The following is a 26,000-nucleotide window of genomic DNA, read 5'->3' on the forward strand; positions in this document are numbered from 1 at the left end:
CAGGAGTGTTTTTCCAGCATGACAATGTCTGTGTTGTTGCAGGAGGGAATGCGGTCTAATGAGTTCACCACAACTCTCACTGTCTTTGGCCTGAAACCAAGATCAGGTAAATCTTTGGGTCTATTTACACTTGTCACTTATTGCGTTTTTACTGATCAGATAGCTCAGCGCATGAATGTGACTCTGATGAACTTGCATATAGTGTGGGAATTGATGATCGGATTTATACTCGTTTCGCAGAGTTCACGTCACTGAATGCAACAGATATGCACTGCAGTTTATCTACTGTATCATCACTATTGTTGAGCTTTCAGGATGTGACGCATCTCAAACTACCACCTGAAGTGGTTTGAGTGATCAGATTTAGATCTGTCTCGAAAGTGTTTCAGAGGGTATTTATACATGGTCTTTTCAGATCTGATAGCTATCCGATCGCATGCAGTAACCAGGTGTAAATAGGCCCTTTATTGCCCCCCCTCCCCTTTATTTTCTCATAATTTGTCTTTTTGTTTTTAATCTTGATGATGGTATTGCCAATGTTTGTTAGCTTTGTAAAGCATTTGCTTTTCAGTTCAAGTAAGCAATGAAAGCTGTATTAATCTGTTAATACAGACCAAAAAAACTGTTTAAAAAAGTTTCTAGCAATTACACTTGAGTCAAACAAGCATCATGTCTGAAATCGTCTTTGAAGCTCTTTACTACATTAAAAGTGCTTTTCCCACAGATATCTTATTTAGAGACTGCACTCAAATTTTACGATCTCTTTCATTTAAAAAATTCTTGTTTAATGGGAATTCAGAAGTCATGAACTGCATTTCTTTGGAAAGATATCATCTTGAACTGTGGTCTTGAACTTTAGTGATACCAAGGTTTGTAGTAATAGATGGTATTTTTTTTTCATGATTTTGCAATTCAGTGGAAAGCACAAGGAAGGCTTGTGCTTCCTGTCTCACAGAAAACAATGGCAATTGAGCAGCATACAATACCAAAACTGCTTGTTGTCAGTCTCAATGCTTCCCTTTTTATCATTTGAGTCAGTCATATTTTTGAAATATTAATATCTTGTGCTCTGAGACCCACAAATAGCTGCTGTAGAAGTAGCACTGCTATGTGAACAATCAATAAATCACCTGTTTTGATATGTTTATCATCTGCATAATACAGCATAAAGACATCAACAAAACAAATCAAAACATGCTTCTCTATATTTTTTGTTCGTGTAAATTAGGCCTCCTCATACTATAGCAATGAGAAATAGGTTTACCAAGTGCTGTGAAAATATGGAGAAATCAAGAAGTGTGGTTGTTTAGGCCTTTTAATGGCCATGTAATGTTATTTCATCCAGTAAACGTTTTTATTTAACACCGTGGCTAGACTAACAAATAAACAGACGTCAACCGAACAAAATATCCCGTTACAGTTCAGTAGTAATGATTTCATGAACTTCTTCACTGAGAAAATAGAAAGCATCAGAACCACAATTGTAAACGTTCAATCTTCAATCGCGCCTTATAATTCAGCTTCAATTATCACCCCGCAAGAACAATTACAGTGCTTTACAACTATAGAACAAAAAGAGTTAAATAAAATTATCACTTCATCTAAAACAACAACATGTTTATTAGATCCTATACCAACTAAACTACTGAAAGAAGTGTTACCTGTAGTGGAAGAGCCTCTCCTCAATATTATTAACTCGTCTTTATCTTTAGGTCATGTTCCAAGAACATTTAAACTGGCAGTTATAAAACCTCTCATTAAGAAACCACAATTAGATCATAATAATCTAGCAAATTATAGACCCATTTCAAATCTTCCATTTATGTCTAAAATATTAGAAAAAGTGGTGTCCGCTCAACTGGGCTCTTTCTTGCAACAAAATGATATCTATGAAAAGTTTCAGTCTGGATTCAGACCGCATCATAGCACTGAAACTGCGCTCGTTAAAATCACAAATGATTTACTTTTAGCTTCTGACCAAGGCTGTATCTCAATACTAGTTTTACTTGATCTTAGTGCTGCGTTCGATACTATAGATCATACATTACTCTTAGATCGACTACAAAATTATACTGGTGTTCAAGGACAAGCACTAAGCTGGTTCAAATCATACCTATCTGACCGCTACCATTTTGTCTATTTAAATGGAGAAAAATCGATCATAACTCCAGTAAACTGTGGAGTGCCGCAGGGATCTGTATTAGGCCCTCTGTTGTTTTCAATATATATGATGCCACTTGGAAATATTATAAGGAAACATGGAATTAGTTTCCATTGTTATGCTGATGACACTCAAATATATATTTCATCACGGCCGGATGAAAACGCTAAATTTTCCAAATTGACAGAGTGTGTTAAAGATATAAAAGATTGGATGACGAGTAATTTTCTTTTATTAAATCCAGACAAGACAGAGGTAATACTTATCGGTTCAAAAAACCGCCCACAAAACCTCGCACAATACAACTTTAACATCATAGGATGTCCTGTTACTTTATCCTCTACAGTAAAAGACCTGGGTGTTATACTCGATTGCAACCTGTCTTTTGAAAATCATATTTCATATGTTACAAAAACAGCCTTTTTCCACCTTAGAAACATTGCTAAGCTACGTAATATGCTATCAGTTTCTGATGCAGAAAAGTTAGTTCATGCATTCATGACCTCGAGACTGGATTACTGTAATGCTTTATTAGCTGGTTGTCCTGCATCCTCAATAAACAAGCTACAGTTAGTCCAAAATGCCGCCGCTAGAGTTCTTACGAGATCAAGAAAATATGATCATATAACACCGATTTTATCATCACTGCATTGGTTACCTATAAAGCTCCGTATTAATTATAAGATATTGCTACTGACTTATAAAGCCCTAAACGGCTTAGCTCCAGTCTATTTAACGGATCTTCTATCGCCCTATAATCCATCGCGCTCTTTAAGATCACTAAATTCAAGGCTTTTGGTCATACCTAGGATATCCAGAACCACCAAAGGAGGGAGAGCATTTTCACATTTGGCTCCAAAACTCTGGAATAGTCTTCCTGATACTGTTCGTTGCTCAGACTCGCTCTCCCAGTTTAAAACTAGATTAAAGTCGCATCTCTTCAGCCAGGCATTCTTATAATCCAACAGTTCAAACTACAATCCGGCCTCTAGCTCATAAATGCCAGAGGAGAACTGGCCCCCGACTGAGCCTGGGTTCTCCCAAGGTTTTTGTTCTCCATTAGGTCACCTGATGGAGTTTTAGGACACCATTAGGTCACTTGATTGAGTTTTTCGGTTCCTTGCCACTGTTGCCTTTGGCTTGCTCAGTTGGGATATTTTGGGGATATTTAATTAAAATTTATCAATCAATAAATTCCTCTTGAAACAAACTTTGTTGTATTATTTTAATTTAATACTGTGAAGCTGCTTTGATACAATCTGTATTGTGAAAAGCGCTATACAAATAAACTTGACTTGACTTGACTTAAATAACTGTCTGGCTTGAACAGAAATACCACAAACCGCTGAAAACCATTTGAAACAGTAAAGTCTATATATGAGGTCATTTATGTTTTGGGTTTTTTTTCCACATCAAAGTGTCTTAATGCAGATTTATTTGTTTAAACCAGGGCTGCAACAGCAAATTGCTAAAAATATGAATTATGGAGCTATTCAACAGTAAATTTCATTACTGATTAGTCAGATGTGCATGAACAAACTTGATCTTTGAAGGGCAGCCATGGGAGACCTCTAAACTTCCCCTGTTATAAGCTAATGCTAATGAACAGACAGGAGACACTGAGTGACCAGGTTTACACAGTGTGCAGATTTAAAGATTTACCAGACTCAAAGATCAGACAGGTTAGTTGTTAAAGGAAAGCTTAAATGAAGAGAAGCATGATGATAATGACTATGTGTTTACTACTCAGCCTTCTCCCGTGGAAATCGTCAAGACTTAAGCTCCACAGACCCAAGCTTTACCATGAGGAGAAAGATGGAGCACCTCAGGGAGGAGATGGAGCAGATCAGACTCCTGCGGCAGGTCAGAATTCCTCCGTAACATTCCTCTATATTTTTTAACTTAGTAAAATATGCCAATCAAACATGATGTCAAATCAAGCTTGATTCATATCTCTAGGTTAGCCAAGTGAAACACTCAAAAACATTGTTCTGTTTTTCATTTTAGCCTAGAGGTTTATTTTGTAAAAATTCTCTTTAAATTTCTTATTGGTGTTTTTAAATCCACTTGACATAAAATTGATTTCTTGCTTTCTTTGGACAGTCTTCTATCTGCTTTATGTTTCTACTTGTCTCTGTGGAGCTCTCATCAATAGTGTAAACTGTACTTGTTAGGTCATGATGTAAGAAAAGGATGATCTATTTCAGGCAGTAATTCATATGTAATTAGACAGGCTGGAACGAACGTTTCTTATTTAATTCCGAGGAAAGGAATGAAAATTAAGTGTTGAAGTGCTGTATATATGGAGTAAAACCATTTTTTGATGTGCGCTTCACATGTGGAGCGCTATTTGAGTTACTGCCTGTTTAGAGCAGCTCGGTCCCTTATTGTGTAGGGTTTACTATACTATATAGGATATATAAAGGAAATTATATATATATATATATATCTCATTATATATTCTATATGTCTTTACTTTCACTTTTGATCCATTTAATGCATCCTTACTGAATAAAAGTATTAATTCAAAAATGATTCTTACTGACCCCAAGCTTTTTAACAGTAGTGTATAATATTACAAAAGCTTTTCTTTCTTTTTTTTTACTTTCTATACATCAATGAATTCTGTGGAAAAAAATTACATTACTGTTGTCAACATTGATAATAAGAATAGAGCTGTCAAATAGATTTGAAAAAAAACTTTTATGTTAGATGTGATTAATGGCGATTAATCATTTTGACAGAACTAAATAATAAAAAATATTTCTTGAGCATCAATCATCATATTAGAATGATTTTTGAAGGATCATGTGACACTGAAGACTGGAGTAATGATGCTGAAAATACAGTTTTGATCACAGGAATAAATTACACTTTAAAATGTATTCAAATAGAAAACAGTTATTTTAAATTGTAAACATATTTCTGCTGTATTTTGGAACAAATAAATGCACCCTTGGTGAGCAGAAGAGACTTCTTTTAAAAGCATTAAAAAATCTAATCGATCTAAATCTTTTGAACAGTAGTGTGTGTGTATATTCACTTTTTTTACAGTCTATGATACACACACACACACACGCAGTGAAATGCTTGCTTGTCTTTGCTAATGATTTCCGGTCATCTCCAACTTCCACCTCTTCTGCTATGTGCTGTCCTTGGTGGTGAAGAGCGAATGTGATAGCCGGAATGACTGAACAGAGCATGGAGGTTTAGCACGTGGATGATTCTTGGTTATTTACTGTATATGATATACCTGTCTCTTATTTGGAATCAAATGATGATGTGTTTTTTTTTGTTGCAGAACCTCGAGTCTAGGTTGAAGGTTTTGTTGCCGGATGATGTGGGTGCTGCGCTGATGGATGGTGTTGTTTTATGCCATCTGGCCAATCACATTCGTCCTCGTTCCGTGGCCAGTATTCATGTGCCCTCCCCTGCGGTGGTAAGTCCCACTGAATGTTTCATTCAGACTTTCTTGGATCTCCTTTTCTGTTAATAATTAATGAAACGTCTTAGAGTATTTCTGGGTTCAAATGAGATTTTCTGCACCTTTGTTTAGCATTCAAAACAAGCACATAAATTGTTTGATGTTGTGTGGATCTGTTTAGTACTAGATACTCTACTCTCTGAAGGTTTTTATAAAGGACATTGTCTGTGTCTGTGTGTCTTTAAAAGCCAAAGCTGAGTATGGCCAAGTGTCGGCGGAATGTTGAGAATTTCTTGGATGCTTGTAAAAAGCTTGGAGTGACACAGGTATGATTGCATGATGTATCTGTTTTCATCCGATATCTGCATTTTTATTTTTATTTTTTTTTATAATTTGATATCGAATATTTAATTGATTCTACATATTTTAAAATTACAACATAATCTAGTTTTTACTTAAAGGGATATTGATAGATGTGAACATGTTGAAGAAGTTGAATGTTTATCCATATGTCATACACTATATATTCAAAGGTTTAAGGTCAGTAAGATTTTTTTAGAAATTAATCATTTTATTCAGCAAGGACACATTACATTTACCAAAAGTGAGAGTAAAGCTATTTATATTGTAAAGGTTTCAAATAAATGCTGAATCTTAAAAAAAAAAAAAAACGTATCATGGTTTCCACAATAATATTTGGCAGCACAACTGGTTTTGACATGGATAATAATAAGAAATGTTTCTTGAGCAGCAAATCATCAAATTTAAGGGTCATGTGACCCTGAAGACTGGAGTTATGACTCCTGAAAATTTAGCTTTGACATTACAGGAACAAATTTCATTTTAAAATTGCAATAATTATATTTCACAGTATTGCTGTATTTACTGTGTTTTTGATCAAATAAATGCAGCCTTTCAAAAAATTCTTACCAGCCCCAAACTTTTGAACAGTAGTGTACATTATAATGTTGTATTAAAAATATGTTGTATTTTTGTTTCACTGTGTCATCATTAACAAGGTAGTACAGATTTATAATATAGGCCATTTATATTATTGATATTATTTATCTATATTAATGCTTACATTTGCTTGTGTGTTCATGAACAGGACAAGTTGTGTTTGCCACATCACATCCTGGAGGAGCGAGGTCTGGTGAAAGTTGGTGTCACTGTACAGGCGCTGCTGGATCTTCCATCATCAAAGCCCAACCAACTTTCAACCATGTAGCATCGCTGGATCATGGGATGTCCACTTAGCATCCCTATACCCTGCCTTACCACCTCATCCTCACTCCTCACTCTCAGTGCTGATCTTTGACCTATTATGTGGAGGTCATGACCCTTCACCCTAAATCAACTGTGGTGAACAGGTCGGCTTCCCCCTACCTCTTATAAGCCTCTATGGAGGGGACTAGACAGTTTAAAGCTCCAATATTGTGCCCTATTGGAGGGAAATTGTACGTTAAAGCCACACATTTCATTCTGAGGGGAAATATCTGTTTCTAGTCCACGACTGGCTATGCCGTCTTAATGCTGGACACCTCAGTCTCCTTTCTTTTGTATCGCCTTCTCATCTCTCTCGTGTTTGCTCTTCTCTTGGACCGGTGAGCCCAACAATGGGCGAGGACAGGAGAAAAGTATGCAGATTTCTGGCTGATTCTGGACCAGAGGGAAGGTGTTATTTCAGTGCCACTCCAGCCCTCTCCTGTATGACGTCACTAAGAGCTGTCAGTCATCTAGTTACATTCTGTCTGTTGTTTCCTGTCTGTCTGAGGAAATAAGTAATGGAGAGACATGTATTGATGTGCATGTAATCACAATCAGACCAACAATGAGGGCACCTGGAAAGGACAGACAAAGATGTTGCCATAAAAAAGCAATCATGGCTGTCATAATTGTTAATTTACTGCAGTCAGGTGAGTCATTGGAAGTGCATTAGAAAGTATAAATTTATTTCCGCATGCCTGGACTCTTTGGTTTGAAACATGAAGACACTGTCCATGTACACACAAGACAAAGGCTTGTTTATGTTCTTTCACATACTTGCAAAAACATTTCTTAATTATGACTGGTTTTCCCACAGGTTTTATTTATTGCTTCAGTTCCTTTGAACAGCCTACGTGAGGAATTCATAACAGAATTCCTGAATGTTTTGCACGTGCCAGTGTAATTGCATTGTGCACTCGAATTTTTATTGTTTGTTGTGCAGGTATGAATAAGTCTAAAAATAGGCCAGTTTTAAATATAGCAGCACCTAATTATAATCACATAGAGTAGAAACAGTCCATTTATTATTGATACACACTTGATTGTATGGATTAAATTTACAATCAACTAAAGGCTTGATTTAAAAAATAATGTCTCATAAACAAATCTAAAGAATCTTTGATGCCTGGAAAATGTAATCAAGTTGTAAAGCATTTGATGTGCTGCAGTTCGTCCGTAAACTGAAGCGGTTTAGAAATTTTAGTATGTACAAATAATTTTAATTTGTTTTATCGAGGAATTTATTTATTTACCTTTATGTACTTTTGTATGTTTTATTTATTTCTTTGAGTTCTGTTTACTTCTTTATCAAACATTCACTATTGGCCAAAAATCTGCAATAACATTCGAAACATCTTGAGGAAATTGGAGGTTTTGGAGGTCACCATCTTGAAAGGTTTTAGCACTTTAAGTTTCCATTTCTGCATTTACATGCACACCAGGAAGCCATTTATTGTGAGAAAGCTAATTAGGATTAGATGAGAAAGAAACGTTCACATTTACATTTCATCACATTACTTGCGCATTATTTTTATGTTACTTGAATTGTGCTGTTTTTTGTGCACTCATCAAAAAAAATAAAACATAAGAATGCTGCTAAAGCGTTTACATGACTGCATAATCCACATTCTCATTACGTTTATATGAAAGTAAGAAAATGGCCGCTAATACAGAGCATGTAAACGCCAACCTTCATGTCTTAGCCTGCTTTCTCGTAATAAACGGATTTATGGTGGGCATGTAAGTACTGTCATTCAACATTTGCCCTTTTTTAGCCTTTTCTGCTCACTACCTGACCATTAGCCGTATCATTAGCTGTAACGCTTTACCGAACAAGAAAAAATGTAGTGCGGGACTTGATTTTGTCCATTAGGAATTGATTGGATGGTTGTAGCTGTTATTGCTGTGATCTCTGTGATCATGTGATTGATCTCAGGTTGTCCCGCCCTCACGCCAATAAACGTCATCAGAGAAGAGATGTCGCTGCAAGGGTGGGGAAGTGCACATGGATTAAAAAAGATATACTGATGCGCACGGATAAATCTTTAATAATAAATACTGCAGTATTCCATAAAAAAAAAAGATTTGTTGAATTTGATTTCATGGTGACCATATTTCCTTTAGAAAACTACAGGTATTTTTTGCCTCTTGTTGCTGTCATGTCTGAATAACCACTTCAGGCACATTTTGAAAGTTAACTTGTTGATGTTTTGAAGAGACTGATGGGTCCTTGATTTATGCCTTTCAAAATCTCTCAGTATGCTCACCTGGCAGTAGAGCAGCTGTTGACAACTTTTCTGGAAAGGAGTTTTGGGACCTAAATTTGCAAGGATTAGTAATGTTTCACTGCCCTACCCTAGTCCATATACAGTAGTTTAGCAGCTTTCTTCTGATTCAGATCCAAAGCTTGGTGTTGGATTGATGACAGCAATTCCTCAGTTTCCTTGACACAATCTCACTCAATAATCTAAAATGCTTTCTACAGTTCTTCTTAACAAAATATGTTTTCATTAGTTTTGATTTTACTTTCACTCACACCCATTAGATAAGATCTGTGAATTCCATGTTAGATCAGTTTAAAGTGGCAGTTTCACATTTGATTGTTTCTAAGACTTTCCAATTAGCCATCTGTCACTCATACACATCCATGTACGCTGTCACTTGCAAGATTCCAGAAACTGTTTGCCTGGTACAAGGTATAAACTGCATACCGCATGCTTCTTTTTTATTAATATGCTATAGTACTCAGTATGCTACAATAATGACGGAACTGTAGCAGAGATAATCGTTGCCATAAGACCTTAAATTGACAAATTTTACACTGAAACGGGTTTTATAACAGACTTATTGCATTGTGGGAAACGAGTAGACAGCTCATACTGAGTATGCACATTTACACTTGATTGTGAGGAGGATGACAGTATGCTGTTTTGATGAAAGCCATTCTCGTGTTATTTTTTGTCCCCTTTCACAATCAAACTCCATTTTAGCAAAGCTTTGAAATAATCTCACTTGTCAGCTCTGGTCCTCATTCATGTTGAGAAAATGTTCAGTTTGTAAAAAGAAGTATTGATTCAAAAGTAATAGACAGGAGATGCCTCCTATGCAGTGCGTACTGTATGTATAGATGTTTTTGTATGACATAACTGGATTGCATGTCTGGATCATACCATTGTTCTTGTACATAATCTCTGTATCAACACATTAGGATGTTTCTTAAAAAGGAAAACCCCCGAAACATTTCAGATGTCAAAATACTGGAATAAAATGACATTTTACAGTGTTTCATTGCGTCTTTGACCTTTGCTTTGTGCTTCTTCACTGCAGGAACAGTTCTTTATATAACAGGGGAGAAAATACAGACGCATCTAAGCAATGCTTCAAAATATCAAGCAAAAAATTTGACCATTCATCTGTCTGTGTCTGCTACATGATTCAAGAACTCTGCATCCATTTCCAAGGAAAGCTTATATCTCTCTTCCAAAGAATCAATCACAGAGAAGGCATGGGATCAGGAAGGAAGTGTTGTTTTCTCAGGTTACACACATGAACAAAGATTTGCAAACACTATTAACTTTATTTGCAGCTTTCATTTTTTGGTCAAACCGGAATGCAGCAGAATAATGAATCATTCAAAACCGCTACAGATGAAAGTTTTTATTTATTTATCAATGAACAGATTAGAAAATAAAATAAGACTCTTGTCCAATTTGTATTTATGAGAGATATGTAGCTCCATTTACTGAAGCTTTAATAATCTTGAGAAAGATTGTTAATGCAAATATCTGTTACTGCAAGCTAATTTTCCTGTTGAATTTAAGCCATATTATGGATACTATACATGTGTAGCCTACTCCTAAAAGCACTATATATTAGTATGTATTAGTTTATATTAATGAGGAAAATTGTGCCAGCATAAAGCCCAGAGGACACATTTATAGTTTTAACTTAGGAAAATAAATGTCTGTGCTTCTGAGAGCTAAAACTGCTCAACGCTCATATTCAGCATAAAAGCATTAACTAGGGTGATTACTGGGCAACAAACCAACGGAAAGCCCGATCAACACAAATGCTTTGTGTGAACGGAGCTGCAGCAACAATAACCCTTTGTTTCAAACATTCACCAAGTAGCCTACGAACTGTTCAACCAGTTTATCAAAACCACGAGTAATTAATTAACTTTTACCGGTATCAACTGCAATACTGTAAATATTGTGGCATGTATGCTGTTCAAGAAAGAAAAAAAAAACTAACTATATACAACTAGACAGTCTGTAAATAATCGTGTGATTCTACACGCGCGCGCAGACGCACAATGAGTCACACTAGAGAGCGCTGTTCCTACAACATTTAAGAACCATGAGATGATTTCATTCAGTCCATCCTAAGGCAACTAAATGAGCTTATACCATCAGGAGTTTCTATCACAGGACAGTGACAGTGAGTAGATTTGTTTCTTCTAATATTTTGTACTGTAGTAGCTTTTTGTTCGTCGTATATGGATATTTTGACTTTCCACTTCTCAGCACCTTTTTCAGATCTACTTTATTTAAATAGGCTACATTTAGTTTAACTATAAAGTGGACACATTTACCTGAATTCACTCTATTATATAATTGTTTTTGTGTGTGCAGATATCTACACTTATAGTAAATATTTTAGTTCAAACCAAAATAGCAACCTTTATTTTAACACATTGATGCAAATATGTATTATATTTAATGTATATATAATATATATTCAAAAACCAGCTCCTAAAAAGAATACAGAGTAACAGAACATATTACTATGACACAATTGTATTTTTACTCTAGTTCTCTGATCACTATTGTTTAAAATTGTGAACATCTTTTCATTTTGAACATATAAAGAAATGATTATATAATATTTGATATAATATTGTAATATTTGCGTATTTTAATATATAAAAACATCAAGATGTTTCTAACTACATATCGACATAATACATTTTTGATGTATGTTCCATTTATATGCTGAATTAATATGGTTTATTATTTGCTTTCCCTTCTATTAATACAATATATGTATATATAAAATCATATTTGCGAATGTGTTAAGGGGGTAGTTCACCCAAAAACAACCTGCAATCATTATGAGTCAAATATGACTTTTTTTTTCTTCTTTTGTGCAACATTAAAGAAGATTATTTGAAAAAAAAAATTTTCACTTAAAGTCAATGTACTGATTACATTGTCAACTGTTTAGTTTCCAACATTTTTCAAAATATCTTCTTTTATGTTTTACAGAAGAAAGAAAGTCATACAGGTTTGGAACGACATGAGGGAGAGTAAATAATGACAGAATTTTAATTTTTGTGCGAACTCAATTTAAGGCTGAGAACTAATCCACTGTGATGCAGAACAGCTGTTTTAGGGTTAAGATGCCATAGCTGATATGATTGAGCAGACTGTTAGCTCATCTGGCTGTAACAAACACAGGGGCCACACCTTATGCCTGAGCATTTAACGTGTGTGAACTTTTACTCATTTTCAAACCGCATGGGAAAAAAAGAAAGCTGACTGTGTGGGTGATTTAACCTCATCCCTTTTTAAGAACAATGCACTGTTTTAGCAGTATTCGGCTCACAGAAACATTCCGTCATCTTGAAAAGTTGTTCAAACAAGCATGAAGAGAGATAACTGCTGTACATGTTTGATGCTTTATCCCTCTCTAGACACAGATAAAGAACATGTTGGAGGTGAATAAGGTTCCTGTATGGCTCTCTGCATTTACTCTGCTTTTGCTGACTCAGGACCCCGTCTCCACATCAGAGGTCGTGGCCTGTGGAGAGGCGGGTAAGTTTCCTGGCTGATTCCATTGAAACAATTAAACAAATAGGCACAATTCCAGACTTCGGCTTCTTCTCTTGAGTCAGATCAAATACAAGACAGTCAGTATTTGTATGAACATAACATTTATCAAAGCTTTAGTGGGCAAATAGTTCACTTATTTGATATTTCTCAAATGCAGTCTATCGTCTTTAACATATTGTTCATGTTTCCTTTGACATCCATTCCTTGATTGCCTAACTTTATGACTGGGCAGATAAGAGTTTCAGCATGACTTTGTGTCGCAGATTACTGATAAATAGGCTGAATTCACTGGATTTCACAACTGTTTGACCTCATGGCATGCACACAAAACAGTTTGACTCATGCGATTGACTCCTCTTGAGTTCAGAATTACAACTACTGTAGATGTTTGCTGCAGGTGCTTGGTCTGTCTTCAAGCCAAGTGTTTTAAAAGGGAATCAACATTGTTCATAGACATACAGTATACATTTTCCACAGTGGATCCACCTGCCAATATTGAGATAACAGACCCTGGCTTCCTGGGTTACCTCAGTATTCACTGGACTCGACCAGCCAGCCTTCAGAACCTTACAGATTGCACAATACGATATCAACTCCGATACTATGACACCTACGAGGAACGATGGAGGGTAAGAATCCTTGAGAATCAGCAGAACACACTCGTTTATTTTCCTTTTAGCAAGTAAATATTTACTTCTCGGACCTTGCGAGCACAAGTGTATTTCACACTTCATGCATGCTTCACTTGTCATTTATAAATGTTTTGAGATATATATATATATATATATTTTTTTTTTGCATTTCTCAAGAAAATGTTGTGGACCTGATAGTTTTGTGACGGTTTTACTAAAGCTGTACTCACTCCTACTAGAGAAAACTGCTCTATTTCATCATTATTGTGACATGATATCAGCCATTTCAATCAAGTCTATGTTTCTTTCTGAACCTTTTATACTTGTTATTCACTGTATCATTGGGCCTGTCCAAATACCCACAACTGACAAAACTTTGTTTTGAAAGCAAACTCAGTTTGTAAATTGCATTTAGAGCTTTAATCTAAAAAATTATAAGGGCATGGCTGGTTTCAAAACCAAGTCTCATTTCATAAATTACGTTTCAGTGAACGTAAAGGTCCATTACGTAAACTAGTTCCGTGTTCCATGGAACTCCTGAAAATTCAGTCTGAAACTCCATGTCAGAGCCAAAAATCTGTTTTTTATTTAATGTAACCACTCTCCCTGAGGGCTATATACTTATATTCAGGAGAGACATATTTGTTGTACAACATCCTTAAATATTTTATTTGTGACTCAAAACTGCCCTCTTTTTGTGCTGTACAGAGTGTTCGAACCGTCAAGCTGACTTATGCTGCCCAGTTTGACCTTGAGAAACCCATCATGGTGAGAATGCTCACTGTGTTAAAGTGTGCCTGCACCAATGGGACAGAGGTCCAAGGGGAGGAGATAGAGAGGGTGTTCACACCTGAACTTACAGGTAAAGGTTTAAAAACTATTCTACCTCAATGAAGCGAACAAGAGCAAAGACCAGCTATACATCCTTTATTGTTCTCACAGAGAATCGAACTGAAAACTTATCATAATCCTTATATTGCTTTGTTGCTTCTTTAAATTATGCACTCTAAAAAATGTGCTAAAAATCATGTAAAAATCTCTCATTAAGACTCCTGTATATAAAAGCAGCTTTATTTGATATGTAGTGGGTTGCCTCGTTGTGCTTGAGATCACATGACCAGTCGTTACTATTCATTTTATCTCTGCAATCCCTGATATTGACCCTTTCGCTTGCAAAATTATTATTCACAGGAATAGAAAAGGTCAGTCAGACAGACTCCACAGGAATAATCAACAAAGCATGTTTATACGTTGGCTTCTTTGTGTTGGCGTAATTCTTCAGGCTTTTTTGACGTATACATTTATAGTTGAAACAAATAATTACACAAAATTGGAACCATCTAAAACTAATGCATGTGAATATTTTCCACTTCTATGTTCCCATGCAGCCTTTTTAATCTAAACTTTACTGCATTAGCAAGAAAAAAAGAAAGAAAAAAATTCCTAGTCTAAACCATCTGGAAACTGGACCCCACTACTTATGTCTTGTTTACAAGACCAAATGCTTTTGAGGAGTGAAGCAGTTGTTGCACCATTTAGATTTGAGTCTTTCCAAGGAATTGGTCAAAAATCTTTCAGATTACGTTACCTTAAATATAATTGATCGAGTTTGAGGAAATCATGGTTCATTATTCATTTCTAAGCAGAATTGTCATTCAAAAGTTATCCATACTGTTATAATAACATATAATAATATTCAATAAAATGACATGAGTGAATTCCAATCACAAGTGAGTATTCCTAAGGATAAGTAGGGGTCCTTAAAATGCTAAATCTGAATGGAGCCTTCGTTGTTGCAAATAAATGTACATTTTTAATGTTATTTAAATTGCCTTTGTGTCTTATTTGAAATGGCTCAGTCTATTTTTATATTATATTCATGCTGCATCACCTTACAGCAGTGCCACCAGCAATTCACCTGAGATGTGGCATTGCTTTCTATTTTGATTGTTCTCCCTACCTAAACATGTTCTCAACTGTGGTTTACTCCCAGGTGTGGCAGGATCAAAAATAAGAGACTTTCATTGCGTCAACTATGGGAAAGAGTACATGGAATGCACCTGGGATTCAGGACCTGTCCAGCATCCAAATTCACAGCACTACCTCTATTACTGGTGAGCACTCCCGTGGGAATGTTGCTTACATTAAACCATTAAGATATTCCAGTTTCACAGATGCAGTAAGGGTTGTTGCACTGTGCCGCAGGGAGAGGTGAGGACAGGTTGAAGCACAAGTAATTTTGCTCGGAATTACTTGTATTTGAGAGAACTTATAGCCTTCGGTGTTCTAATAAAAAAGCTTCTGGTGTTTTATCTGTTCCATAGAAGACCAAATGAAGTGTCATGCTATACTCACATTTGAATTTGGCAAAGTTCAAGATAAGCTAATTTGGTTGTGGTCATGGGTTAACCTTTAGGATCTAAGCACATTACACTGCACAACAGGTCAAGACAGGACTGTTTTGTTATTCCTGTGAACTTGTGTAACAGGTTGCAATACAACAGAATCTTCAATTTGATGCCAAAATACCATTTATACCATTTATAAATGTTCATACACTGAGGGGCCATTTACATGACACCGTCTTCATTTAAAAACTGGAAACTTTTTATACGTTTTGGTCATTCAATTACACAACATTGGCATTCTGGAGGCCAGAAAACGGGTTTCAAAGTGCAAGTTTGTGAAAAAGGTGACGTCGTGCGCATGCGTATTACATGTTCAATCTATACAGTAAAACAGACGGGTATGCATTTTCATCATTCATTTTCTGCACAGGGAAACAGATTTTCAGATTTTTTCAAAGACAGACCTACTGTGAGCTACAAGATTGATAAATGATGTTTTATTAACAAGGTTCGGGAGGAGCACGTTCAGATAATTAACACAAGTGGAGAGCACTCAGCAATCAATGGTAAGAGGTGTATATATACTCAGCAGTCTCACCTCATTCCATTGACAGTTTTTGCAGCATCCCTCCACCACCCCTTCTCCACGCTTCTAGTCCTAAACACTTACATACGGGGGGAGTACTCTGGGTTCGGGCCGAACTCCGAGCTCGGAGCCCTCCCTCCGGACAGCACGCCAAATACGCATTAAACTTTACCCCTTCAAATTATATGTAAGTGTGAACTCGTGAATCCATGGTATATTTGGTTCTGTTGAAGCCGTTGGCCTATTTCAGCTTATTTTTAAAATAATATTTTACAGCAGAATTCCTAGTGAAAAACTACATTGTAGTTGATACTGTACAGACAAATCAGTGTTGAAAAAAGTGACATGTGCCAAAATAGCTCTTTAGCTCCACCCATCCGATGAAGCACTGCAAATGATGCAATCGAGACGATAAGCTCTCAATGTATATGTATATATATATAGGCACATTTTGCATTTTGTAAATGAGTTGTTTTATATTTCTCCATTTTTATTTCGATTATGCTTTTCGCAATGCTTCATGGGTTAGTTATTTCCCTCACTAAAACCGTTCAGTACACAGTCTTGTACCTTTGAGATTTTGTCTGATTTTCAAAAACTTTTTTGCTTCAAAAAAGTTTGTAATATTATGATTCACCTCCTCGTAGCTGATTGGCTTGGCTCGGCTCATGTCTTATAACTCTTTAACGAAGGCTTTTTTAAATCCCTATGGGAAAAATGAATGGAAAAAATACTTCCGCAACCAGCACTACTGAAAAAGTGGGCAGGAGGTGTTGAACTCTATAGGTGCATAGTAAAGTAACCCCGCCAACTACTGGCCTGGCATGCATAATACAGCGTTTTTAGCCGTTGTCGCAGATCCGTGTGAACGGGGATTGTTTTGACAACGTTGCACCTGTACGCGAAAAATGCAAAGTAAAACATTTCCATTTTTAGTACACTGTTGTTGTGTAAACAATGACATAATTTCTCTTCTAAGATATCTAATGATGCACACAAAAAACATAAAAATCAATTTTACATTAATATCACACATTTTTCAATGACGAGTATGTGTGTATCTGTTTTTCCAGGCACAGGGAAATGGATAAAACGCAGGAATGTCCAGAATACATCAAATTATCGGAGGTTCGGAAAGGATGCAGGATCCCTCGAGAATCACTCTTAGAGTTCTCCAAATTTAATATGTGTGTAAATGGATCCTCTCCGGCAGGAAGTCTGAGAACAGCCTACTTCTCTATTGAGGTCCAAAACCATGGTAAATACACACTGTTTTATACCTGACAGAAAAAATCTCACTATGGGTGTATATATTGCAAATTTAGCTAACTGGGGAGGCATACAGAATGAGCACCTGATCTGACTCAACATTAAAGTGCATTAAAGAACATATTCCTCAGTTGCTTCTCTCTTTCTTTCTCTCTGCAGTAAAACCAGCAGTGGTATCCTCTGTGCACATCTCAGAGATTGATGGACTGTTGAAGTTAGATTGGTCGCCACCTAGTGGTCTGGTGCCAGAACACTGCTTGGAATATGAGATAGAGAGAAGCACTCTAATGTCAAATGACAAAGAACAGCAGGTATTCCAATCATTCTATCTTGTTTTCTTCTTCTCAGTTAGACTGGGTAAACCCAGCCCAATCTGCCAGCGATTTGATTACGCCTTGCAGCACAGGCTGGAAACCTGTACATTTTTCTATCCTGCTTCCGTTACAAATCTGCAGGGACCAATCACAAACTGGCTTATCCACCTGGCGCACTATTGGCTCTCGCACGACCGCCAATCCAGTTCCTTTTAACCTCTCGACGATGCTCAATGGCTTCTTTAGTTTAGCAAACAAATCGCTCGAGTGGGTGTAAATACCACTCACTTTCATGGTTTTTTTTGCACAACCTGCAAATATCGCTCGATGCCATTGCTGTTTCTGCAAACCGCTGATCAATGCTACAAACCAACACGTTTGTTGATACGTTTCCTGCCTGGAGTTTTCGCGTCGCTCTGCAAAGTACGTCACCCGGATCGTTGGTCTGATTGGTTGAAGGACTATCCAATTGCGTACAGAGTCATTTGAACTATGCCCGTTGGTCACATCTCTTGTGCAGTAGACAATACAGAGCAGACTCCCCAGACTAATGTTCAATCTTAAAATCTTAAAAGATTGAGCTTGGTCTGGTGATAGCCAGACTACTTCTCAGAGTCATTTGATGATTAAAATTCTCGGTTCTATGGATAAACACAATTTTCAAGTTTTTGTGCTTGTTGGTACATATTTTAGGTGTCTCACATTTACACCGGTGATTGATATTAAAGAATAGTCTTGAGCTGATAAAAATCAGATATATTTGATGAGTGATACATCTAACATGCCTTCAGGAACAGAAAGGGGGAACACTGCTGATAATTCTCTCAAAGTGGTTTTATTGCTTTTTGTAACATCCAGTAATTTGTAAACAACACTTGTCGACATGAACAACTGCCATTCAGTTGCATTTTATTCTGAATCTTGTCATGTAGAATTAAATCAAGATTTGTTTAGGTTGTGTGCCAAAGCAAACACAAGAAGAAGAAAAAAAACAGGAATCCAGCTTGGCAAAGCTCATGTTATCTTTATTTCCCCTTCAGCAAAGGAAGGTTCTGGAAAATGTAGTTCTGGACACATCTTATGACATCCAGAGAGAAGCAGAGAGTAAGAAAACTTGTTTTCAAGTCAGGTCAAAGGTGAACATGTACTGCGCTGATGGAGGATTCTGGAGTGACTGGAGCCAAACACAGTGTACAGGTTAGACTAATTGATTTTGGAGTTTTATGCATATTATGCTGAGAAGTAATCAAGCAAATCTGGGACAAATGATGTCAAATCTGTCATTTCTGTTTATTTTTTATATTCATAATTGAAGTTTGTTTGTGAATATTTAAAGACAGTTATTGTGTCTCGATTTAATGTGCTCTTTTAAGCTTTTGAAAATATGTATGATTAACAAAGCAAATGTAGTCCCTAAGATGTAAAGGCAGTATAAATGATCCTTAGGTTATAAATAGTCTGTTGCATTTTACACTACTAAGTTAGTTTTGATCATATGTTTTTTCTTACTGCCACTATCAGAAGAGGAGGACACTCAATACATAAATGGAACAACATGGAATAATCTCAGTCTGGTTGGCCTGGTTGTTATTGGCATTGCTGGAGTCATCATCCTCTGTCTTTCATCATGGATATTAAAGAAGATGTGAGTATACAGCAAATAGTGAATACATAAATAGATGCGCCTTTCATAGGTTTATTCTTCATTGATTGAATCTAAAACCCATTTCTGTCCCCATAGCTGCATAAAAAAGACCAGCAAGAATGATGCCCTTTACACTTTGTACAAGCTGAAGGTCAACGAGACCATGCCCACAATCCTCAGCCCTATTTTCAAGTGATGCGCTCTATGACCTGCTATGCTGCATTACCATTCAGCAGTTCTACACTGCACTAAAAGCTCACTAATCACATAAATAAAGACGAGTGAGACTTAAACGCCCTTTCAGAGTTTACCGTCTAGTGCATTTAAAGTGATAGATATTAGGACCGATAATCTTGTGGAACAGACATGTGGACCTGAATGAACCACAGCACTGACCTGAATGTATACGTGCCACTTTGTTTACTAAGCCACCATGTTACTACCTGATGTGTTTACAAACATATAATATGTTACTTAAAGTTACTCATAGATTTTTCAAATGCCAATGATCTTGCCAGTTTTGCCTAGTCTTTATTTTTCTATGCGCTTTTTCTTTGTTTTACCTGGATGTATGACTTTTTTTATATTTTAGGTTATTTTATCGCTGATTACATCATGAAAAATGAGTAAGAGTATTCATAAACTTTGGAAAAAAGTGCAAACTTTCAAATACATTATTAAAATAAAAATCTTTTGAATATATTACCTTTTTTGTTTAAATTTTTATAATACATACAATCAACAAAAGTCTGTAAAATACCCACTAATGCAGTGCACACACATGTGCAATTACAAAACATATTTCATTATTGTTCACTTCCTAATCAGAACATTACAGCCCTTCCTGGTGGTCATCACTGAGTATGGTGACTGGAATGATAATGTTTGGGTCATGACATTATACAGTATATAAATTAGGTTCTGCTCGTGATAAACAGAGTGTCACTGTATTCAAAGAAAGCTTCGCCGAGGCAAAACGTGTTGTTTTGAGAACGTTCCACAGTTATTCAGCTACCATCCTTCAGTTGTAAACCTCTTTATTTAATATTGACATCTTGCACCAAGAAGTCGTTAAAGAGATAGATCTCACAAAATTTTTTTAATACTGTAATTTACTCACCCTCATGTTACATCCAAACCTGTATTTTCTGTGGAACATCATAATGGGTATAGTGCGGTTTTTTCCCCATTCAATTATGTTGTTTTGGACCCCATTGACATTCATTGTATGGACAAAACCTGTTAAAATATTGTTCAAAATAGCTTATTTTGTGTTCTGATTGAAGGCAAGTAAAGGATAACTATCTGGCTGAACTATTCCTTTAATTATTCCAAATTACCATATATTACTGTATGTGGGATGTCTATAAGCTAATATCTTTTTAAAATCAGTTCTTATAAAATGTCCTTCATGGAACATCAATCATCATCTCGATATTCCACTTGGTAATGACTTTTTTTCTTTAAACTCTTTATGGTTTTGGCAAAATTATGTGGAACAGATCTTTATTTGGACTTTTTTCCCTGAGGGTTAAACAAAACAAAATTATATTTATTTCCTGATGATGAATCTGCTGCTCATTTATTTTTTATTTTTTTAATGCAGGCAGCATGTCAAAGAAAACATTCTCAGTGAAGCATTACACTCAAACTATGGTTCATATTCATCATGATGAATGATGAACTTGAATTGATAAAGATCATTATAATACTGTAAACCTTTCATCCAACAATCTCACATATCAATGTTGTGGTTCATCTAGAGCTACAGTACTTACTGGAATATGGGAAATAAACATTTCCAAGTAAAGCTGCACATCAACCTTGGCCTCCAGCAAGCACGTCAGCCACACACACGGGTGGCCATTTATCAGAAAGTATAAGTGGAAGGTGAGCCATCCAGTGTGAATGTCATATTAGCCTACACTCATCATGGATGATGTGAGTCATGAGCTCAACACTACAAAATGATTCTCAAAATGAGATACCTGAGCAAATGTGTGAATTCGGGTGTGTGCCAGGGTGAATTCAGTGTGATTGGGACACTTTTTCTAAGTCATCTCAAAGGCAAAGTGTCCCAATCACCCTGAATTCATCCCAACATTACCAACATCTCCACACATGAAGATGACGCATACGCCTACATCCTCCTGCACGGCGGAGGTATTTTGAATGAGATATGCCAAACAACTTTGTGCAATGACACAAAGCGAGTGAAAAACCTCAGTGATGACATTGTCTACTCAACAGCATCTACCAAGAGTCACACAATGAGACTCTGAGAGTTATGTTCAAGAAGTACAGACAGCTATCTTACACTAAATTGTAGTGATGGTGAAATGAAGCTTTGTAAAGCATTGGGGCTTTCCCCCTCCACTGTATTGTAAAATGGTTCATTACTCGAAGCTTTTCAACACGTTGCACATTAACGACATCTTGTGGTCAAAAGGTGGAATTGCTGCCTTTCTGTCCCAGAAGACCGTTTTATTTATTTTTATTAATAAATCACTTTGTGCTCGGTAAACCACAAAGCAATACAATTAATCCTCATAATTAATGTGTTAGTGTTGATGTTGTTCTTATACAATGTATGCACAAAAAACTGTATGAATTAATTTATGGAAAAAAATCATAATAAATGGGACTAATTCACTTGTACAGAAACAGTTCTTATAAATCTGCTTTGATCTACAAATGCAGCCTTATTCACAATAAACTTTAGCATCAGTCCTAATTCTACGAGTTCATAGGCAAGGCTCATGTAGGCATATATAATCAAAAGAAAAGAAAATTGTTGTGGAATGGTGAAGTGCTTGTGAACTGGGGAGCTGACATTTTATTTTGTGGGTAATTTAATAAAAAAAAAAATTGTATTAAGGAACAGGACTTGTTCAACAGTGTGAGGGCTAAGTCTATTTATTTATTTTTTTCTACGAAGGGCATGATGACACTCAAACCTGCTCAAGGGGTTCGCGCTATTTATGACTTGCGATATACTTGTGTGTGGAAACCAGGGGGCCAATGTTTCAGAAAACATTGAAGTTTCCCCAGGCGCCGCCATTGATTAGCAGACCATCACCTGCTGTTAGCATCCCATTGACTCCCATTCATTTTGGCATCACTTTGACAGCGAATAACTTTACATCTGAGGCGTTTAAAGACTCCATTTGTCCATTATTTATTTCTAAAGAAACACGAAAATGTATAAAAGGCTCCATTACCTTGTATCTTACGTTATGGCCCCGTAGAAGCAGTTTTTGTAAAAATAGGCTAACGATTGCGTCATAACCACGCGACTCTCTGTCACACAGTAGAGAAATTACTGTATGGACAGGAGGAGAAGCTCGCGGGCAATCGAGGGGATGTGGAGGCAAAATGACAAAATAATTAATCAGAATACATAGCAAAAGTTGCTCCTAGCTCATGGACACATCCTACTCACACTCTCCGTCTCTGCAAGTTTCGGAAGGGAATGATTCAGATTTCTCTTGGCACAGCTACTAGAAGACAGACGGGTTGCTCACGTCACATCTACGTCGTCAAGCTCAGTTTGAGTTTGCGCAGTACGGTCAGCCATCAGGAAGTGAGTGCTTCTAATTGACTTCACTTTTCTCAGTTGAATCCAATGGGGTCGCTGTGTCCATTTCTTTTACTGTCTATGGTGGAAACGAAGCTTCGGACGTCACAGATCACGTGGTAAATTGTAATAAGCATGAATTCTACATGCAGAACTTTATGTTTGGATGTATCGCCTCTCAAAGCAATCAGTGACCCCAAGTACCAAGGAGAAGTCAGAAGCCTAGGCATGGGAACTGCTGATCAAAGTTAATCTTTTCCAACATCAATGTGACACTCTGCAATCTGATCAAGAAAACTGAAATAGCTAATTCTGCTAAAAGATGTTAACCCTCACCACCACAACAATGTTGTACTTTGATGATTCAACAAAAGAGTCTGAACTCATAGTGGACACAACCCCTGTTGGTCTCAGTAACAGTGTTTTCCAAATGCTGCGTCCCAATTCGCCTACTAGCCTATGCCCTACAATGTACTGTTTTGTTCTGAGTGTGTATTTGGGACAGGCTATAGGCTACTTCATCATAATTGCGTCTTTAACGGAGAGCTCTGCCGCTTAGTTTACATGCATCCTGTCGCCGTTTTAACTGCTCTGTAAAACATCTTGTCACAGTTATAATCCTCCACATTCAATTTAATTTCCTACTGTTTCGGAGAGAAATGTAGCACGTTGATTTGCCAGTTGTGGGTCTTTCATGAGAATTCTCCTAACGTGTTTGCAATTTGCATAATGATGCACTTAAATATTAATGACCAAATGTATTTTACAGAAGTTCACAATACTGTTGCAGATGAAATGTAATGTGAATAACATTGAAAAAATAGACTCTGATTCGTAATCACCAGAGATGGGGGACTCGCAAATTTAACCCTTTCGCAGGTGTGATCAGTCTAGGCTGGTCCCTGGAGTGTACGATCACACACCGGTGTAATACGCTGATTTCACGCAGCCGTTATTTTGAAATCGAAAGCGAGGCTCCGGTGGGAAGAAAACCGGAAGTGTCGCCTTTAATCACAGGAGAGTCGTGAATGCGATGGCGTATTGTTGTGTTTAATGATGTTGTGTCAATTCTAAAACTGTATTTCTTTCATACTTTAGACTATATACAGTGAAATTCATTTATAAATAAAATAATTTTTTTATATAATTCAGAAAGTAAAAAAAGAAGCAGGAATGAACTATACATATCCTATATTGGATATTAACATCCAATAGTGTAAATCGCGGCAGCAGCTTCAGGTTGGTAGTCCAAGGCATTGTTGTTTAAATCTTTCGGGGTTCTTCCCACCGGAGGCAATATTTTTTTTCCCAGGATGGTAGGGGAAGACTCATGAATATTCATTAGGGAAGTCATCCCTGATTGGTCTGATGACCTACCCCTAACCCCACCCCTAAACCTACCCGTCACTTGGGGTCTTATGAACTCCCTAACAACGCCCCTAAACCTAGCCGTCACTGGGGTTAAGACCAATCAGGGATGAATTCCCTAATGAATATTCATGAGTCTTCCCCTACCATCCTGGGGGAAAAAAATTCGCCCACCAGAGCCTCACTTTCGATTTCAAAATGGCGGCTGCGTGAAATCCATAGACAGAAGTGGACAGAGCCATCTCATTGGAATTCAATTGAGACAAATGAAGTCCATTTTTAGCGATTTTTTAGCACTTCCGTTCCTGACGCGCAGACTCAAACCGACTCAAACTATGCTTGATGACATGAGCAACCTGTCTGACAGATGTAAATCTTCTAGTAGCTGTGCGTTAAAACTGCCAACGTTAATCTTGCAGAGACGGCGAGCTTGAGCAAAGAGTTCTTTGGCGTGAGTGAGCAGGAGTAAGTATTCTGATTAATTATTTTGACAGTATAATATATCTATGGGCTTCTCCCTTGACGTCCCCCCGATTGCCTGCGAGCTTCTCCTTCTGTCTGTACGGTAATTTCTCTACTGTGCGACAGAGAGTCGAGTGGTTATGACGCAATCGTTAGCCTATTTTTACAAAAACTGTTTCTACAGGGCCATAATGTAACATAGAACGTAATGGAGCCCTTTATACATTGTCGTGTTTCTTTAGAAATAAATAATGGATAAATGGAGTCTTTAAACGCCTCAGATGTAAAGTTATTCGCTGTCAAAGTGACGCCAAAATGAATGGGAGTCAATGGAATGCTAACGCAAGTGAAGTTCTGCTACAAGATGGCGGCACGCGGCAGGCTTCAACTTCTGGTCGATGGATTACCCGCCTGGTGAAATCAGAACGGTCAGTGCATCACGTGATCAACTGCTAAATTTAAATGTGCTTGTCGGTACACGATCCGAATTACGCGCATGCGTGAAACGGATCGTGTAGGTGGAACGGATCGTGTACCGACAGTGCTTTTGCGTGTTGGCTGGCGCCAGAGACGGGCGCGCTCAGAGCTACTTTTGTGATGTGTGTTTTCAACCACATAATGTTTATTTTAGGTTTTAGACATATAAATTCACATAAGTACCATAGGCGGAGTTTGACATTCGAGCCAGGGGGGGCAAAAAAAATAAAAAAAATAAATCATTGTAGCAGCTGGGACCTATAGAAGCTTGTTTCCGCCACTGAATAATAAATAAATAATAATAATTGCGACCCCTATAAAGTTGCAAAATGGGAGATATAAAGTCAGAATTGCGTGATATAAAGTCGCAATTGGGAGATATAAAGTCAGAATTGCGTGATATAAAGTCGCAATTGCGTGTTATAAAGTCAGAATTGTGAGATATAAACTATTCTGAGGTAAAAAAAAATAAAAAAAATATCGACTTTTTATCTCACAATTGCGACATCTCGCAATTATGACTTTATTTCTCAGAGATATAGAGTCAGAATTGTGTGAAATAAAGTCGCAATTGCGAGAAAAAAAGTCAGAATTCCGACTTTATAACACGCAATTGCGACTTTATTTCACGCAATTC

General features: G+C 36.9%; 2 protein-coding genes across 10 annotated transcripts in view; both read left to right on the top strand.

Annotated features, from left to right (window-relative positions):
- lrch2 (leucine-rich repeats and calponin homology (CH) domain containing 2) overlaps positions 1–10,134 on the top strand; it is a 103,576-nt gene extending 93,442 nt beyond the window's left edge. For all 8 annotated transcript variants that reach the window (XM_082169139.1, XM_082169140.1, XM_082169141.1 and 5 more), the window contains 5 exons: positions 43–106; positions 3,912–4,024; positions 5,463–5,600; positions 5,834–5,911; positions 6,694–10,134. In XM_082169139.1, coding sequence (XP_082025265.1) covers positions 43–106; positions 3,912–4,024; positions 5,463–5,600; positions 5,834–5,911; positions 6,694–6,813 — 513 coding nt within the window. In that variant the 3' untranslated portion in view covers positions 6,814–10,134. The remainder of the gene's footprint in view (positions 1–42; positions 107–3,911; positions 4,025–5,462; positions 5,601–5,833; positions 5,912–6,693) is intronic.
- A 925-nt stretch (positions 10,135–11,059) lies between these two features.
- il13ra2 (interleukin 13 receptor, alpha 2) lies at positions 11,060–20,573 on the top strand. Of its 2 annotated transcripts, none has more exons than XM_082169171.1 (10): positions 11,060–11,291; positions 12,547–12,667; positions 13,163–13,314; positions 14,026–14,179; positions 15,311–15,431; positions 17,325–17,509; positions 17,680–17,831; positions 18,875–19,031; positions 19,356–19,479; positions 19,576–20,573. In XM_082169171.1, exons 2-10 carry the CDS (start codon positions 12,562–12,564, stop codon positions 19,673–19,675), a joined length of 1,251 nt encoding a protein of 416 aa, XP_082025297.1. In that variant the 5' UTR covers positions 11,060–11,291; positions 12,547–12,561; the 3' UTR covers positions 19,676–20,573. The 2 variants fall into 2 exon arrangements, with proteins under 2 accessions (XP_082025297.1, XP_082025298.1); XM_082169172.1 differs by having other exon boundaries at positions 11,067–11,291; positions 19,359–19,479.
- Positions 20,574–26,000: the final 5,427 nt, after the last annotated feature.

The sequence above is a fragment of the Leuciscus leuciscus genome (assembly GCF_965113295.1).
Source record: "Leuciscus leuciscus genome assembly, chromosome: 5".
Classification (NCBI taxonomy): domain Eukaryota; kingdom Metazoa; phylum Chordata; class Actinopteri; order Cypriniformes; family Leuciscidae; genus Leuciscus; species Leuciscus leuciscus.